At 40.9% G+C, this 19834-nt stretch overlaps 1 protein-coding gene across 1 annotated transcript in view; it reads right to left on the minus strand.

Moving 5' to 3' along the window:
- The window catches only part of MYH9 (myosin, heavy chain 9, non-muscle), a 54008-nt gene that overhangs the window by 21732 nt on the left and 12442 nt on the right, over nucleotides 1–19834 (minus strand). The window contains exons 3-14 of the mRNA XM_008636406.2: nucleotides 16713–16740; nucleotides 15887–15980; nucleotides 10763–10855; nucleotides 10004–10067; nucleotides 9354–9452; nucleotides 8362–8505; nucleotides 6619–6714; nucleotides 5425–5543; nucleotides 4186–4338; nucleotides 2830–3003; nucleotides 1872–2045; nucleotides 1195–1309 (exon numbers count right to left, since the gene is read on the minus strand). Of these exons, the coding sequence (XP_008634628.1) occupies nucleotides 1195–1309; nucleotides 1872–2045; nucleotides 2830–3003; nucleotides 4186–4338; nucleotides 5425–5543; nucleotides 6619–6714; nucleotides 8362–8505; nucleotides 9354–9452; nucleotides 10004–10067; nucleotides 10763–10855; nucleotides 15887–15980; nucleotides 16713–16740 (1353 nt within the window). The remainder of the gene's footprint in view (nucleotides 1–1194; nucleotides 1310–1871; nucleotides 2046–2829; nucleotides 3004–4185; nucleotides 4339–5424; nucleotides 5544–6618; nucleotides 6715–8361; nucleotides 8506–9353; nucleotides 9453–10003; nucleotides 10068–10762; nucleotides 10856–15886; nucleotides 15981–16712; nucleotides 16741–19834) is intronic.

Below are 19834 nucleotides of genomic sequence, written 5' to 3' on the forward strand. Positions count from 1 at the left end.
CAGGGAAACCCACAGAAGTGCATCTCAGACTGTGGCCGTACCAATCCTCTTAATCTTGAGCCCTGCAATCTACTTCAAGATAGCACAAAGGACCGTCACTTGCAACAGGAGATCCAGCTAAGAACACTAAATGAAAACTACTAAGCTGTGGTCAGTTGACATTTCAAGTCCAAAAGTAGTCTCACACAGCAAAGGCCTTGTTAGGCATAACTCGCTGATGGCCATTTTTCATCCAGTGGGAGTTCCTTTGCCAAACTTTCTTTTAAATTATCAGCTGCTAAAGTGAAATCCCAGTACTAAAACCAATGTTAAACTGGATTTCAGTTTCTATGTAGTCTCAGAATTTTTCCTTCCTTATCTTGCAAGAAATACAGCTGTACTAGCTCTACATTCAAACACTTGACAGGGATTTGCTTTACCTGTTCCTACCCAAGTTGTGCAAGAGAAAATTTTAGCACCTGAATGTGTCTGTATTCTTGTATCCACTTTCAAGGTGAGTTTTACTTTTGTTTTAAAGTCCATGAGGAGCTACTAGCACAAAGCAGAGGAAATGAACAAGAAAGACAGGCAGGTATGACAAAGGGACAAAGAAGTTAACGGAAGCATTTCTTGCATGGCTCTAGGATGCATCACACACATGACACGACAGCTGGGTTTCTCAGTCACCTGGTTCTAGATGAAGAATAGGAAAGTGTTGATAGAAATAGGCTCTCTGAACCTTCTGCATCTCTGCAACAGACAGAGACGTCAAAGAAAACCTACCACAGAAAGTGACAGTAAGACTCAAAAGCAGATAAACCCAGAGAAGATAGAGTAAAATACTGAACAACACTGCAGAAAGGGCACACTTAGTTGCAGGACTGAAAACAGATTCCGCCTCAGATCTTGAGTGTTGCAGCTATGCAAGCTGCTGGCTCATAATGGTGCATTGATATTTTATCCCAGCATTTCGAGACAGAATTGTTATATATGCAGCAAGCTTAACAGAAGCTGATGCAAGTGAACCTTTCTCTTGAGTTACAGTGAACTTTTAATGAAATACCATGATCTAAGCAAAGATGTTCCAGATAATGCTCATCTTGGTGGCTTAGTCTTCAGGGGAAAAAAGCAGAACAGCTCATCACAGACTTCTGATGCTCAAGCTCTTTCACACAGAAAAAGAGCAAACAAATGAAATGAAGTTTAATTACATACCATCTTTCCACAGCTCAGACACAAACTTATCCGATGACTGGTGGAGAAGAGTAGCAATGTTATCATTCAGCGGATCCATGTTCTTCATCAGCCATTCATCTGCCTTATAGTCCACCTGGAGAAGGTAAACACATCAAGAAGCTTGGGGGGCGATTTTCTGCAGCACATGATCCAACAACATCTGGCACAGTCTGTAAAAGCATCACTGAGGTTTGCACAACAACAGATTACCTAACCACTCTTGGATTTGCCATCTAAGTAAGCACGCCTAGAAATTCTCAACCCTTACAAAAAGCTGCATGTTCTGTTCTGTCAGAAAGGGAATGGATTTGCAATGCTAGTTTGTACCATCCAGAGTGTGACACAAAAAACCAACTGCATCAGCACTTCTGGTGATGAAGTCTTGATGCAAGTTTCTGAAAAGTACCTCCAATCTCACCAAGTGACAGAGAACAAATTTAAATTGCTGTCAGTTTGACATGTCTTGAACTATAAATGTTGATATAACTTGCAGGCAAATCTCCTTAGGCACTGTAAGGTCCTCTGCAATGGAACATTTCCATGAAATCTTCTGATGGTTTCTCATAGGGAACCGTTTTGGTAAGTAGCCATTTCTAAGAAGCAGTGCTTATGAATTAAGTATTCCAACCATCACATTTTAGTTATTAATTCTTTACCTTGCCAGCATAATGTATGATACAGAAGTCAGCTTTGTCTTTCAGCTGTTTTGGCTTCTGAAATTTGGGGTGGGTGCCTTGTTCTTGAACAACTTTTTCCACAAAGCTTTTGTCTGTTGCTTTTGGAAACCAGCACTCTTCATCCAGCAGGGCCAGTATACCAGGAGGCCCAGCCTTAAAGAAGGGAAACATCAAAACATTATTAACTACACAACTGCAACAATAATTAGCACCTTTAAATGGCTAGAGGAGAAAAGAAAGGATACCTAAGCCTGATCCACATCACATTCACCTCTTGTGTGGTATCAGTTAAACTATTTCCATTGTACTGGAAATTGTTAATAGTTCTTCAATATCCTTATCTAAATCCTGACCATTTTAATGAGAAAGTCTCTTCTGTGACATTTGTCTAGATTGTTTTTTGGGAAAAAATATTTTTTAATAGAAGAAATATTATTATGCAGTTCTCTAAATATATTCAGGTGTCTAAATGCAAAAGGCCATAGCAGAAAGTTTCACAAACTAGTCCTTACTACTGGAATATCTACTATGAAATTTGGAAATTCTCAGGTTTCATTAGAGCAGAATGAAAGCAACAGAGATTCACAGCTTCTCATCACATCTGTAGTTAAGCAAGGAAGTTCACATCACTTATGGCAAGCTGCACATACATCTAGCACCATGCAGACCCACACAAGTGAGGACAACTTAGTGAGAGGAAATAGATTAGATCTATTTTCATGCAGTGTTTCCTACAGAACTGATACTAACAGCCTTATTGGTGACACACTTTCAGACAAAGAAGAAACTGTTTGCTACTGCTTCTAATCACATTAGAGTGTCAGGAGAAGATTACAAAAGCTAGAGGGCCAGTTTCCAATCTACAGGCAGAGGTGATGTCCTCAGTGACAAAATCAGTGCAGCCATTTCCCGGTCGACAGTAAAACAATGAACTTACCGGCTTCTCTATGAGGTCAATGCAGGGCTGCAGATCCAGGCCAAAGTCAATGAAATTCCACTCTATGCCCTCCCTCTGGTACTCCTCTTGCTCCAGAATGAACATGGTGTGGTTAAAGAGCTGCTGCAACTTTTCATTTGTGTAGTTAATACACAGCTGCTCAAAGGAGTTCAGCTAATGAAGAAAAAGGTAGAAAGATGTTTGAGCAATTGCTGTGAAGACACAACCACTGTTCTCTTAGCACAAAAGATCATCTCTGCAGTTCAGGAATCTAAGCTAGAGTGGGGCAGACAGTCCACTGTCAATAACCCCTTTGGATATGAACTGCCTGTTCTGTCACGTGTCACTGCACATTGCTGCAATCCCTAGGGAAGTTCATACACATTGGTTCTCAGACTTTGCAAAAGAATGTTTAGCTGTAAACAGCAGCAGAATTACAGCAGCTACTTAACCCGGGAACAGAAAGGACTCTAGTTTTCTCACAAATGGAGAGCCAGCAAGTCCTCTTCATAGGAAGAAGCAGCAACAGAAGCCTGAAGACGAATTTCTAAAAGCCTGTGGACTGGAAAGTCCCATTTTAATCCTTATATAAAATCAGAGCAGTGAAAGTGAGGGAAATTTCTTCAGAATTTCCCAATTTCTTCAAACAGTAAGGATAAGGTTAATAACCCACAGTGCATTTTTACGTTTGACCACACAAAACATAACACAGCTTCTAAAGACAGTAGTCCTGTTCTACTTCCTGCACATTTCAATAATTCTTAACTATGTTATTTCTGTTCCTCTCCTTTCCATGAGATCCAGCAACCATGGAGCCAAAGGTACACCTATCAGAGGGGGAAGGAAACAAAAATACCTCACAAAACCCAACCAATTAAAAAAAACCCCAAACCCCAACTTTTCTGTGTTTCAAGTTTTCTATTTCATGAATAAATTGGTCCAATTCATTTTGCAGCAGTTCATGAGCTAGACCCAGCGTAGCATAACTCAGGTTGACAGGAGATGCTTGGCTGGGATAATGGGAGGATACTTCTTTTCTGATGGCAGTCTGTGGCTGCTTCAGACTATAATGCAAACCACATCCTAAAATTATTTCATAGAATCCTGTAACAGTTTGGCCTAACAGCTCACTGTCATCTAGAGAAGGAGCTCCCATTTCCCCTCTCTCCCTCAACTTTCCTTCAGTTCTTCCTCTTCTACACTTATCTTGCATGAGATTTGATGCTGATTCCCCCTTTTTGTGGGCTTCACATCCTTTCCAAGAGTGTGTTATTTTCCGGTTGTAAAGTTATCTCCTTCAGCGGTCTTTGCTCCACTTTAAACTGTGCTGAGTGCAAGGACCTGACATCTCCTTACCTCAAAAATCTCAAAGCCAGCAATGTCAAGGATTCCAATGAAGGATGCACCCTGTCTCTTGGTCTTATCCAAAGCCTTGTTGATGCGCATAACCAGCCACCGGAACATCCGCTCGTAAGTGGCTTTAGCCAGTGCTTCAATGGCAAAATCAGCCTAAATAGCAAACATAAACATCAGGAGTTGCATGACAAACCAAAGAAAGGCATAGTTTACACTATTTCAGGATCTAGGAGCACAAATGTAGTCTGAGATTTTTCTCTCCACCACGAAATTCACTGAACAAGGCTTATTTCAGTTTATTCCCAATCAAAAGTAGATGGCATAGTGATACTCCATATACAAGAGCAAAGAATTTGTCTCTATATTAGTATGTCAAAACCAAATTTCAAGATCCTGCCTGCTGGAGAAAACAAGAGCTGGTATTAAAGAAAGAAAAACTATGCCCAGTCACTTCCAAAGACATGGTGTATTTCATAGGCCCAAAGATATGGATTTAAATTCTTTTTGTAACTTTGGATTTGTGAAGCCCAATCCCTCCCTGTGACTACCCTACCCGTGTTTGACACAAATACTATGTGTAGTAAGAAAATAAACATCAAAAGCAGCATGGAAAGGCAACCTGCAACTTTTTCCAGACTTCAATCTCTTACCAATCCCTTCCATGTTACAGGGGCATGTTTCTTTATTCAGAGGATAATGCTGTGTTCATAAAGAAGTCAGGCAATGAGTAAGCACAGGGGTTTGCTCCATTCAAGCAGGCCACTAGCTCCTAGGTCAGGTTTCATTTACAGCATGACCAGTCAAGAGCATTACAAAATTTCCAATCAATTTCAAGGGTGAGCTGCAAATTCTTCTATCTTAATAGCTGACCTACTCAAAAATAGTGCTTCCTGTACTGCACCAACTTGAAAATGTCAGCCTTGCACACCACATTGAAACTACTAAGTCCCCAAGGACAGCCAGTCACCAAAATTAGGGGACTTGTGCTCCCTCTGGTTTTTTTCTCAGATAAGTGCTAAGGGACAAGGGTGAATTCTATCTTTATACACATTACACGAGCAAGCAATATATTATGCTAGAAGCAATATATTATGCTACAATATTCATCAGGTGTGCTTGCCATACATTGCAATCATAAAGATGGTTAGTAAACACTACAGAAACCTCTGATACATTCGTTAGCTGTGCAGCAGTAAGAGTAGAGACCAAAGTACTTGTTTACTTTTTGAGAATGCCTACCTGCTCTTTGGTCTGAGCTTTCTGGACATAATCTCGCCCAACTTTGATGCGAGGAGTCAGGATGCCTCTAGTGAAATCTGTCACGTTGATACCCAAAAGGTGAGCCACCTTCTGAGCAGCTAAAGATGGTAGGAGGAAACAAAAAGATTCATATTATTCTGTTTTTCTCGTAGAAAGCAAGAAAAAAAGGAAAACATTCTGGGAACTGTCTTTAGAAAAGTCAGGAAACAGCTGACAAAAAACATTAAACGAAGAACAGGTTGCTGAGACAAAGTATCTTCCTAACCAAAAAAAGTCCAAAAAACCCCTCTTGCAACCAATACTACAGCTTATTGAGTTTCTCCAGAAGCCACTAGAGTACATTTGAAGCAATAGCCTCATACTACTAAGTCATAATACAGAAGCTTCAGAAAGGTCACTGTCCGTAACCAATTTAAAAATACATCAGATAATGGATTTCTTAATCAAGCTAATTGTTCTGTCTTCATCTACTGATCAGTCTTTGAGGCAACTCTCTATTTCAGATTTGAGACCCAAAACCCAAATGATTTACTCTCCTCCCTAAAATGGCATTTAGAGCATATTTTTAAGAATAACAGCCAAAAAACCCCATTTAGAGATAAAGTAGCAACCTTTGCACTTCTGCAGTACATCTACAATGAAGGTCTGAGTTAAGTCTTCCAACAAATAGTCTTCTATCACATGAATAATGGCACTGTTTACACATTCAACAATGGGCAGTGCAATTAAAATAGGTACACATGCTTTATACCCACCATAAAACTATCCACCACCTTAACTCTTACAGTTACCAGACTACCTACATAGGCAGCAAAGAACATTCCTTAAAATCTGATAATATAGGTTTGAAGGAGCAATTACTGTAGCTCCTTTAAAACACACACTCCACATATTCCAGTAATCTTTTTCATCTGTTCATCACGTGTACTTCCTGCCTAGCCCTGACACAGGAACAGTGCCACATTCCTGCCCATGGGTGGCTGCAAACACACGCCTGGCACAACAGTGTGTATTTGTACAGAGCACAGCAGCTCCTCTGACAAATAATTCACCTTATGGAAAAACAGGACTCCAGCACTCCATACATACTGTAATACACTCTCCCACTTGCAAGAACTTCCTGTAGGCTTTTTTCCTGCACTTTTCTTTGGTGTGGGAGAAGAGATTGGTTACCTGTATTGTCTGGCATAGAGGCTTGGTCTGTATTACGCTCCTTCTTGAAGACTATGTTGCCAAGTTGAAGAACACCTGAGATAACCTTCAGCAGACCTTTTAAAATAATAGTAATAATAATAGCTTAGTGTCAGACATCACCAAAAGCCTTGATATGACGCACTTACCTTTCCTGACATGGTTAAGAGACCCACCTCAGCATCCTAAAAATCCTTCTGAAATTTGGGAGAAAATACCACTGGCTACTCCTCTAAATAACTCCCATTCAGGACAAAGGACTTGCCTTGTCATTCCTATGCAAGACTAAACAGCCCAGAAATTTACCCATTCTCAACATCACTATAAAACAGTTAGAGACAGGACTGAGGGTAAAGTGCCACCTACAACATCTGTATTTTTTAATAAAACACTTGTTCTCTGCTTGAGAATCAAAACTCAATGAATTTGATACTCAATTTTCCTCAACAGTTGTTGTTGAACAAAGGAAAGAGACAGTTAAGAGTACACCCCAATTAAAGATTTTGTTTCTTTAACCCTGAAACACTTTCAATTTCCTGCCCAAGACGTGTAGTCCTTACAGACACACATTATAATGTACAGAAGGCAGCAGGATGTGGGCAAAAGTGCCTGTACTGTAACTATTACTAATTATATGCTGAAGCACCCCACCCCATTGCTAATGATATATTCATACTCTTCAAACGATGCATGTCAAAAAAGCACCATCAGATGCCAAGACAGGGAAGACAACTTCAATTCAATTTTCATCATGTATCAGTCAAAGCTCATTGCATAGTAAGGTCCAGTTGCCTTGAGCAAAGCAAACTGTCAGTCACTTGAAAGTGGATCTCATAACAAAGATTTTTTTGTCCCCCAACTTCTACCTGTTTATGCCGATTTTGGCATACACAGCATGGATTTATAGTAGGCCGGATTGTAAAGAGCAGTACTTATGGCACAGGTACATATTCCCTACAAACACAAGAGCTGCAGCCTGCAGCAGAGGAGGTGGTGACCTCAAAGCACAACAGATGCTTGCTTGCTTCAGTGAAGAAAGTAACAGTCTTAACTTTAGAAGACCACATACATTTTGAAAGTGAGACTTTGCAGAACACTGATTCCCAACCAGTGAGGCAGATCATGAATGAGAGAGCACAGAGCTCTGGTGAATACGTATCACTGCGCTTTGTGCTGGCTGCGTGCAATTCTATTTTCACTGTCATGCTACTGTGCTCCCAGTATCAGACAATATTAATTTCTGATCAGCAGTTCAGTGTTAAGCTGGAAAGAAAGGCACTACGACCAGCCCATTCTCAAAGGACTAATCCAGCAGTGGTTGGATCAGGTACTTTAGAGCCACTGCTAAGGGATAGGGGGAGCACACAAGCCATGCACTGCATAGGAGAATGAGGGGATTCTTTTATCTGGGATGTGTTTTTCATAAATTGAGTATACCAGCCTCAGAGTGGGAACAAAAACAGCAAGGAGAACCATGTTTTTATTAGCTGCTTGACTTCTAAAGTTAACTGTATAAACTGAAACTGTGCTGGTAGATCCTGAGGTGGGTCACTCCAAAGCCACTCAATTTTGTTACACTTGGGGCAGGGGACACAAGCAAAACAAAACCAAGAAAAACCCTAAACAAAAAGCTAACAAATCCAACCAAAACAAAAAAAGAACATCAGAACAAAACAGCTCAAGAGCCATGGCCTGTTCCCTCTTTTATTCCTTGCATATTCATACCTATCTGCTCTTCATCTGGGATGCCCATGATCTTCATTGCCTCCATGGTCTCCTGAAACATGTCTTTGTCTTGCTGACCCGGGATCGTAACGTGCCCATTGGAAAGGAAGCGGTATTTGTTGTAAGGCTCCAGCAGCAGATCATCTTAGGAAAGAATTGACAAAGAAGTTGCTATGGTTTTTTTTTAACAGACAACAAGCTACCACCAATACCAAATTTCTGACTTGCATACACTACCAGGTCCTGGATGAATCTGGGGTTAAGGCCAGTTTTACTTCAGGTTGAATATTTAATGTATTTTAGATAAACACAGAGTTCTTCTGTGTTATTTCCTGCTATTCCTTCCTCTGGACTACACCACCAAAGCAGTGTCACTCATCATTACACCCTAAATCTGCAAAAAGCAGGGATTAACTTGAAAGTATAATTGCCTTTAATTTCAGATACCTCGCTTGTTTCAAGTCAGATAAAAGTTCATATATTAACTCTTGAAACAGTAGCAGCTATGAGAAAGTCCTCTCCCTTTGTCATTCCTGCAGAGCAATTTGCAGCTCTTGCACAACACAGACCCAGATTACCAGGCTGAGGTATTAAAGCAAGGTGTGCTGGGATCCCAGACTGCTAGAGCTTCTTAGAGGCTTGCAGATTTGCTCCCCTCAGTTACATGCCGAGTACATCACAGCAGGACCATTCCTGCACCAGAATGGTTTACATCATGCAAGACTAGACTAAACATGGGACAGTGATTTAGATAAGGAAGGGCGTAGAGTCATTGCTGGCAAGGAGACAAGTGCAGGAAGGAACCAGAGAAGCAAGTTTTCAGGAACTGAGAAGTGCAGGGGGAGGGCAGATGGAAGTGGAGGAGAGCTGACCATATCTAAAAGGCAGAGAGAAGGAGCTGTGAAGAACAGGTCCTAGTCTACAGGTCCTAGTTCTGAACCCCCTGTTGTTGTAGTTATGGGACTCCCTCATCACAACACAATCATACTTACTCTTCAAATGCTCCCCTGCCCCAGAGAGCAGGTAGTAGAAGATGTGGAAGGTTCTCTCCTCTTTGGCCTGGCGAATTGCACGTGACTTCTCCAGCAGATCTTCAGAGAGTCAAGGCATGTGACAGGACATACAAATCACTTCCTATTCCACGGTAGGAAAAAAAACTACCTGATGTTCTCCTCATGCCAACTGACAGGGGTATTGACTTAGCAATCATTATCAGTCAACAACCCACCAAGCTTCTGGTCTCAGTTCTGCCAGCCTGTGAATGATGACCATGGTAAGAGAGACTTAACTGGTAAGAAACAAAAAAATAGTGGCCATCAATCCCCACTTGTCTTGGACAGAAGTGAGAATGACTTATGAAATTCCACACCTATTCATATTACTGCAGTTTATGCTTGCATTTCATCTCTCAGGATTAGAATTCATTCATTCATTCTGAAAAGATCTGCACCATGATCACAAAAGGTCACAAAACACTATTATGAGGAAACAGAAGACTACGACAATGATCTTGATAGCAGAAATTTAGAGCGTTTCCAACCGCTTTCTCAACCTAAGTCAGTTGTGAAGAGACTGCTAGGTACCATTCCTGTCACCTCTAGAGCCTTGAACTTCTCCTTTCAAGGGGTTACAGAAAGGATACAGGTCTCAATATTGGCTCCAACAATGTAGCCGTTGACATCAAAGTTGATTCTGATAAATTTGCCCTAAGAGGAAGACAACAGCATTAAAATTAGTATTCATTCTATCTGGTAACAGCAGTAAACAACAGAAGTAAACCATCTCTTTTTAATCCAGGAAAGGAAACTTGGAACAGGTCAGGCAGGTTTTAGGCAAAGCATAAGGTCAGCCAATAGGCAATGGCTGCTGATCACAACAGCAATTTAACAAAAAAAGACACCAAGCACTTCCAGGCACTTCTGTCATTGTGACAGCCTACAACTTACACTCAGTGTTTCAACCTAGATTTCTCACAACCAGGGTCCCTTCAATTTCACATGTTGCACACTACCTTGACAGTTCCACCTCTTTCAGTGTTAGCTTCAACTATTTTTATTTAGCTCCAGCTCCCCCACCTGCCTCTCAGATGTTGCCCATTGCTCTCCAAAGCAAGCACAGTAAGGACCAGTATTTGCTCTCCAAGATAAAACTGACTGTAATGATTACAATAAAAATCAGCACAGATGATCCTGGCACAGGGTCTGGTCTCTTCATTCTAGAGACCTAAAAGATCTTTTCTGGATAATTCACTGAATGAAATCAACTTCCCAGATTAATTTAAAGGAAGTCACTCAGTTATTCTATCCCTGACAGCAATATCCCAAAATCAGAATACTCTGGGAAGTGTAAAATACACTTTTGATGCACTTTTTGAATATACTCATGACATAATAATACTCACAAATCTTGAGGAGTTGTCATTTTTTACTGTCTTGGCATTTCCAAAGGCCTCCAGGATGGGATTAGCCTGGAGCAACTGTCTCTCCAGTTCTCCCTAGAGAGAAATCCAAAATTAATAGGTAGTGGTTCACTGCATTAACCTTGGGTCAAACCAGCGCTGCAGTTTCAATTCACACTAGTTTGGCATCTGCTGTAGAGAAGCCACATTAAACCTTAGGAGATGATCACTTAAACCTTCAAAGGAGACTCATTAGTTATCTGGGTTAAACAGAAACATTCATAAATATGCCTTGTTCCCTTCCTCCCAGTGCTGTCTTTCTGTTAACAGAAGCCCTTCAAAGTCACTTGGCTGTAACATCCCGCCGACTTCCCAGGGAGAAAGTGAAACACCATACCACCATCCAAGACCAGGCCCTCATCGCAGAAGTGTACTGCCACAGAGGCTGGAAGAGTGAGGTAAATCCTATCTTGCTACTTAAAGACAGCTCTGAACACTGCTACTAGTAGGTTAAGAAGTTAGTCTGAAAAGGTCTAATGCTTTTTAAAAACCAAACACAAAACCAAAAGCTTGCACTTTTCTAAGAGTCTACACCTTATAAAGTACAAACAAGCAAAAATCTCCTTTGTAAGGAGGCACACACCAAAAAGAGAATTAGTGGTATCCCACCAACTGCATGATTGCTTGCATTCTGCTGCCATATCCACACACTCCTCCCCTCAAGGAGCACAAAATGCTGGAACTGTAGAAAAAGAAATTCAGAACTTTCATCCCTGCCCAGTACTAGACCACTGCAGCATATACAACTTTCCCTGCAGGCTCTAGATGTATTCCTGGTTGTTCTTAAAAATTATTTGTCCTCTGTGCTAAAAGCATGGAGTTCTCTATATTTCAAGATCAACTAAAAAGCTTCTGGAGACACAAAATTACAGTTTAGATTAATGTTTCTCTTTTTAGCAGTTATCAGTAAGTACTCAAGACTGCCTGTGCAAAACAGATGGAAATGAAGTTTGATTTGTGAGAACTGGAATTTATGGGGAAACTATTTAAGGTTACTTCTAAAGGAAAATTGTTCCCATTTGTTCTCAAAGACAGATTAGTTCTTACACAGTGTCTCTAAAAATACAGACAATAAAAAAAAGAGAAAGATATATGAGAAAGCGTACAATGAACAGTTCTTCTAGAAGTCTTTTTTTTTTGACTTCCACAATCACTTCACTTCACACTTGTCAAGTGCAAGGCCAAACAAGACCCCCAGCCCTGGTGGAACTGCGCATACACAGAAGGGGTAGCTGCTGCAAACACCTTCATTCACCATCAAGTATGTATAACAAGGGGCTTAGCCCTGGGAAAGCAACCTGAGCTGGGACTTCATCTCTCTCACAACAGACCCAGCATCTGGCATTCCAAGGAAAAAAACCTTGAAACTAGGGTTCAGTCCTGGAAACTGTGTGTTAGTCTCATTTCCCCTTGTGTTCTGCCACATGCACTTAGGTTGGAATGCTCCTCCCTCACACTATTTGTCTTCCCCATCCTGCAGTGACGTCCTAGGCCTCTGCTTCTAACTGCAGTTCGTTACTATTCAAGTGGGAGATGACAGCAACACAAAAAAAACCAACTATGGAACAAGGAGGGAAGAGAAATCAGGCTTTGACATCAAATCTATTTTAATTATTTGTCTAAAAGTAAACCAAGGCCATACTTAGCTACACAAAGACTGGAGGTTTATGGAAATCCCTATAATAGACCCTACTGTTACTTACTACCTCAGGAAAAAGTGCCATTCATTTCAAGTAGGTGTTGGTAAATTGTAGTCTAGAGGTGATTACGTCCCTTTAAACACCAAGGTAGCAATATGCATAGAGAATGCCAGCCTGGCCTCACAACAATATGAAGCTCTGGGGAAAGGAAAATGCTGAAGAGTTGGTCAAATTACCTGAGTTTTCCTGACTTGCCTCAGCACCAGGACACAGTGGGAAAACCCAAGTTCTCAGCGTGCCACAGTAACAGCACACAAGACTAAGTGTCTGCAATTACTGTACCCATTCCCCACTGCACACTGTCTTTTTAAAAGGCAAATCCATTACATTCAAAATTTTTAAAAAGTTTTTGGGTGGAGCTTGTTGGGGATTTTTTTACCTTAAATTTTGATGGTCACCTTTCACTAATGGAAGATATTTCATTCTTATTATACAATGGGTAATTTTGCAAAGTTGTCCATCACAAGCTTTCTAGAAATCCTAAGGTTCCTATCATTAAGATGGTACCAATTTCCTGGCACGTGTAATTGCAACTCCTTGACCTGAAACAAATTTGTTTAACACTTGGCACGCATTTGAAGTATGTGCAATATTCCTGATGAAAATAGAAGCAGAAAAACCACTGGGTCTGTTAGCCTGTGGTTGGGCAGTTCCCAAAACTCTTCAGTATGCTCTCTTTCTACTGCTCTGAAATTACAACACCAATTTAAATCATGTCAGCAACACCAATTTCAAATAAAGTCCTTGACATCTACCTTGTACTCTGAGTTTTTTGCATCTCATACACTTTTTGGAATGTTTCCAAGCAAGATAAAAGTTTTGCCAGCCATTTTTACTTCAGAAAGTATGGAGAAAGGCATCCAGAAATCAAATCTACCTTTAACAGCATGCAATTAAAAAAAAATATGGGGGAGGGCACTTGGGTTGTTTGTCTGGATTGTTGGAGTTCGTTGTTTTGTTTTTTGCACTTCAGGGATTTGCTTTCGTATTTTTCTCTGCAGTCATGTGAGAGATTATCAAATAACTAAATCCCAACACCAGTGGCTGGATGGGGAAAGGAGAAATATCATCAGTAACCTAACTTTTGTTACAAATATTTAAATATTAGCTACTATTACTCATGAATTTCCAATTAGCTGCAAACATTCACATCTTGAAAAAACATTACATGATTTAAGAAGATGGTAGAGAAGCTGAGATTAAACATGGGAAAATATGGATTTCAACTTCCATAAATAAAAGTTTCAATAAATGAAAAAAAAAGTTTCTAGAATTAGATTCAGTACACCCCCTAAGGAGTCTTAGTGTGCTTGGAAGTCACACCATGCAGCTAGAAGCTTATTTAGCTGAATAGAATAATGCGCTGGGAATGGTGGAATGCACCACTACCTCCAAAACCAGTGAGCTGGAGTTAAAGAATAGGCTTTATAAAACCAATTCTGCCCTGATTCTTGGAAAAACACTGGTTTACATCCAAAAGTTCATGGTAAAGAAAGTACCACTACTTTCTATAATATCCTTGGTTAAGTTCTTTGCCTAGTCTTGCAGCATAAAGGTTCAACACTATCATATACTAACTAAAGACAAAAATCTGCCATGACCAGTATACCTGAGATCCTCAAAAAATTAAACATATTCATCATCATAAACTCTTATACTCTGGTTCCAAGTTTGCTCTGTAAAGAAGTATTGCAGAGAGCACTCATTGCTGATTAACATTCAGAAGCTCCAGCTCTAAATCCCCTCTGGTAAGGTCAGCTTAGCCACAAAATGTGAGCTGCAGGACTTTTTGGAAAAAACCAAAACTTAGGGAAAAAAAATTAAGTATCAAACCTGGGCAAATCACCAACCAGCCCAACTTAGGACTGTTTTATTCTCCTAAGCAGATTGCCTGTCCTGCTTTGGTGGTTCAAATTTTACTCATGGACAAGCAGTGGAAGAATACTTAACTCAACCCCATGATTCTATTTTCCGCACTTAAAAAAAGAAAAAAGGAGAATGTTTCTAAATACAGCTACTGACAGACCATGGAAAAAGCCTTCTAATGTCTGAAATTTTGGCACATAGAATGGGTTTTTTTCGGTTGGATTCCAGAAGTTAGTTACTACTATGTGCAGGCACACACACAGTGTGCCTGCATGCAGAAATGCCTTCTTATTTATATACTCTATATGCATTAGACATGCCTACACATTAAGCTACTATAGGAAAACTCTTATGCAGAGATGCAGTGGACACACCTGGCTTTCATAATGAAATTTCCAACGTGTTCAGATCTGGCTAACAAGCCCACAGCCCTGAAATACCCTGGCTAAATACTTAACTACATTTGGTCTTAGAAGGAACACCACACACTGTATGCTTAAGATTCTAGGAAAGCCTTGTCCAGTCCTATTGCCCTGGAGGAATACTTCTAAAATGGTATGTATCTGGGAAAATCCTGCAAGAAAAACCTTAAAGCCAAACTAGTATTGAGCACAGAACACAAGTATTCTTGAAATCTCTACAGTCTCCAACTGAACATCCTTACAAAAAGATTACTGTGTACCACACACAAAAAAAAAAAAAATTGTGAATTGTCTATGGATTTGCTTTAGCTGCAGAAAGTGATTATTGGTGTGGAGTGAAAAGCTGCTCAAAAAAATCACACAATGGGACAGAAAACGCATTCCTGGTGCAGAACGTGCAGTAAACGTGCAGCTCACCTACGAGGATACAACTGAAGAATTCGGCAATAGTCCATCGGGGGAGAGGGAGGGGAAAAAAATATAAGTGAGACATCTTTAAAGTCCTCCCACCATCATCACCACCCTCCTCTCATGTGCTGCTAACACTTGGCTGTTTTCCCCCCTTTTAATGTTTTCCTACAATTTCTAAGTTTTCGGCTGACGTCCACTAGCCTATCATTGTATTCTCCAGTTTTGAGGCAGTACATGCAATGGCCAGACCTAATCTATAACGGTACAGAAGAAAGGAGACAACTCCTCCACAGAAGGATCAGTTTTAAGGATCAGTTGCCTAGACTGGTTATAAGCAACACATCCACATGAAAGGATCAGTACAGGTGATGCTTCACTTGTAGCAGCGCTTGCCCATGCACTTGCCCACGAATCCAAGGGGTTGTGGATGAGTTCATGCCTGCTGTAGCTCCACCGAATTCAAAGGAGTTATGACTTTGGACAGTGTTCCCTGACTTGCAATTTTGGACAGATTTACTGTTTCATAGTTCACTGACCTCCTCAATCCCCTGATAGATGGTATCATCTAAGCTTCTACTGAGCAATACGTCTTTTACCAACATCAGCCAGTATATATTTAGTGTCCAAAGTCAGCAGAGCAATAAAGCATCACTAAACCTAGGTCTTACCTGGTCTTTTTTGGACTTGTGCGAGGAAGCAACATGAGCCAGATACTGAATGACCTTCTTGGTGTTCTCTGTTTTACCAGCTCCTGATTCACCTCTGCGAAGAAAATCTGCAAGTTATTCACAAACAAGATGTATGGGGACATTATCATATTTCTAATCCCAAGAGGGCTACAGACACTCTAACTGCATTCTGGCCATTGCAGCACCTCCCTTAAAACCAAGGAAAAAAAAAGATGGGCTGCAGCTGGATTGCAATATGGAAGGCCATAAAGAGCTATGCCTTCTAGTCACTTGGATACGAAGACTGTCACGTGGCTGAGGAATAACTTGGAGGCTGCTGTAGAGGTTGGGGTGAAAGGTGATGAAGTAAATCTTTCAAATGGAAGCCTCATGACTGCTAGAAGGAACATACCAATTCCTTAAGCATGGCTGAGGGCAAATCAACTGTACTGTGTCTAGAAGACAAACTGCTGTATCAAGAGTATCTGTTACTCTATCAGCCTCATCAGTATGCACGGACTTAAACATAACAGCTGCATCAAATCTGAAGGATCACTCCAAGCCTTTTTAACTGGCAAAGCTGTATTTCTTTAGTAGTTTGAGTACAGCGGCTGTTGCAAAGCCACCCTTCCTCCACTTTTTACAAAAATTATTTTGCAGAAGGAATTATATACTGCAGGAACTGTAGTGGGACTTTCCATGACTCTCCTTATTACCTGATTTTGTAATTCCACTACCAGCACTTAAAATTAAGAGAGTCCTTCCACAAAGAATGTAAAAACACAAACTGTGACATGCAGACAAACTGACAATTGGAAATACTCACGTGCAAAGGATGGACTGATCCTCTCGATCTAGGAAAAAATTTTAAAAGAGTAGTCAGACTAGGACTCTAAATTTCTCTGACAGAATGAAATCAATACTGAAGACAAAACCATGAACTAGTAAACACTGGCAAGTATCTTCAGAAACATAGCCAGGTAACCCCTTCTCTGGCAAAAGACACCACCTCACACCATAGGCCAAAGTATAATGGCACCATAGCAATTTAGTTTTCTTCATCCAGAAAGAATATTATTTGCATTACAATTTTTCTACAAACACTGCAGAAGTCTCCTACTGAACATTTCTTTACAACACAGATGCAGTGTGATGTGCATCTATTTGTTCCTTCAGCCCCTATTACAGTGGGCTCATACTAACTTACAGAAGTCATCGGCGGAGCAGTGAAAATGGAAGGGGTAGGGGGAAAGGGGGACAGCAACTGTTACAAATCCCAAAGATTCGCATCAAATAGAGGCTTTCAGACCAAAACAAACACTGGAGGCTCAGTAACAAAATATTTGTTACTTATTTTGTACAGAATGGACCCAAAAGCTAAAACACTGAGCAGCAGCCTACATCCTATACAGCTGACTGTTTGAAGCACCATGCCCTATTGTATTAGCAGAGCAGTTGGTAACAACAGAAACCTTTTCTTTTCCATGTTGACATACCAGCAGACATACTAACGCCTGTGTTCAATTCCCAGCTGTGGATATCTTTGCAGTTACAGAACTTAATTCACCCAGACTATTCACCACTATCTTCTCCCACACCTTTAACCTCCTTTCAGTTTTCACCTATGATTCCACTTCATCATGCATGGTCCTGACCAATCCTTCCACCATGCCTTCATGTGACAGCTCCTGCACACAATCCCCCGATTCTGCCCTGTTTCACCTGTCATCCCTGCCCTACACCCTGTCTCCACCTACCCCCACCCAGGGTGCATCCCATTCCCTCACACCACCAGGATGAGCTGGGAGCACCAGGAAGACCGTAGAGTGCCTGTGCCTACACCAGAACAGCCTCAGCAGCTTGTAGTCATCACAGGGACAGTGAAACATGGAACAGATGGGCACAGCAAGTCATTGACTGACAGCCCACAAGAGCCATTGGGGCTCTCAGAACACACTGTGCTACCAAACTCAAAATCCCCATTAGGCTGTGGGGTTTTTTGTTTGATTTTAGGTGTGTGTTTGTTTTTAATTCAAGACCAGAGGACTGCCAGGTTATTCAGTCTGAGAAGCTCAGTAACACAGCAGCAGTTAGACTTCATTCAGTCATTGCCACTTTCCTTTTTCCACTCACTGCACTCGACTAACATCTACTCTCTAAAGAGAGAGAAAGGAAGCCTCAAACATCCATGAGAGTATGCAATTCACTGGATCTCTCCAATGAAGTATTTCAGTAATTGGTGACCTCCATCAGTATGTTTATGTGACTGTCTCCACATTTTAGCTACTGGTTCTTTCTAGTCCGTTTCCCCGTAACTTACATAAACCAAGCACACTCAGTATTCTTCCCACCAGACAGTACTTAGGTGACATAATTAAGCCACCATTCAAGTTGTTTTGTGCCAGATAAAGAGATTGAGCTGTAATTAGGGATGGTTTTCTAGTCTGATAGAATTCGAGTACCTGAAACCACTTTCTATACCCTTAAACACAGCTGCCGCAAGTGCATTTAGCATTTCAGTACTAACATCAAGAATGCCACATTCATCAAGAAAAATCTCCTGTACACCCCGTTTATAAAGAGAGGAATATATTCCACATACTTTTGTGGAATAAGGAAAGCTAGCAAACCTAACAAATTTGAGATTCCATATTTTCTTAAAATATTCTGAAATCAATAATGGAAGCATTAGGTTCACGTGCTACATATCTGCAACTCCTGCCCTTAAGCTTCTTTACTGGAAACTGATTATATGTAGATGAGCACAAAAAATGAGTGGAAAATAATCTGCTTTTTTCCTGTTAAAACTCAGAATGTTACCTGTCATTACCCTGCTAATACTGTTCTAAGAAAGAGCTGATCAGCCCCAAGACTGGAAGAAAGCAAGTAGAAGAAAATCACCACTCAAACGGTTTTGGCCTGGCAAATTCTTAAGCTTTCAAAACTAGATACTGCAGCTTTACTTAAATTGCATATTCATTTTTTCAAGTGCTGAATTTTATTCACTGCCTCTGAGATATACACTCCTTTTGCTAAAAGCCAGGCCAAGAGTAGATGTTAGCCAGCTCCAAAGGCCTCACACACTCAAGGTTCCCAGTGGGTCAAGGGCTCAGCAGGCACATGCCAGCCCTCTGCATGACTGGGCACTTTTGAGGGTGGATCAGGGGAATAACTAATGACTCATTTATGGATTGCCTAAGGAAATGTATTCTTCAGCAGTGCAACACCTGGGTACAATTCTGCACCACAAAGCAGCTATGTGAAAGGACAAGACTATGCCTCTGAGTAACATCTGACTTTCAAAAGCCTGAATACAAACAAGCAGTTCACTTGTCCAGAAAAGGTTATGCTCACATTCAGGTACTACAGAGGTTCTTCTAAGAAGTCGATTTGAGAGAAAGAATAAAAAAAAAAAACAAACCACCTTTAAAAAGATAGGATTAAGTAAGGTGCTCCTTATTCCTGGTAACCAGCCCTGATCTTGGAATTACGAGTTGGAGCTCCTCAAACAGGCAGTGGAGCCCCAAACACTTGACTAGCACACGCCTTCCCATTACCCTCCTACAGATGATCTAGCAAAAGAATATCAGTAAGCAGACAGATAAACTGACTGCCCAACAGAAAAAGAAATGATCAACATCAGATAATAATACCAAGCAGCTCCTTGGCACTGAACACTTCTCAATCATGCCAAGTCTTCCCATGCTTAGTTGAGAAGTTCTTTCCAGCCTTGTTTCAGTAAGGCAAGGTAGCCACAGCACCCTGGATTGACCCTAAGGAGTCCCAAAGAGGCAAGCACAGGACTTTTCCCCACCTCAACAGAGAGCAAGGTGTTGAAAGGTGGTCAGGCAGGAAAAGTCACAGACTGTGTTCAAAATCCTCTTGGCATGAAGCTTTCCTCCCCCAACACACTTTCCTGGTGGCCCACTGCAGCTCTCTGAGTCACCT

The sequence above is a fragment of the Corvus brachyrhynchos genome, unplaced genomic scaffold (assembly GCF_000691975.1).
Source record: "Corvus brachyrhynchos isolate BGI_N302 unplaced genomic scaffold, ASM69197v1 scaffold56, whole genome shotgun sequence".
NCBI classification, from domain to species: domain Eukaryota; kingdom Metazoa; phylum Chordata; class Aves; order Passeriformes; family Corvidae; genus Corvus; species Corvus brachyrhynchos.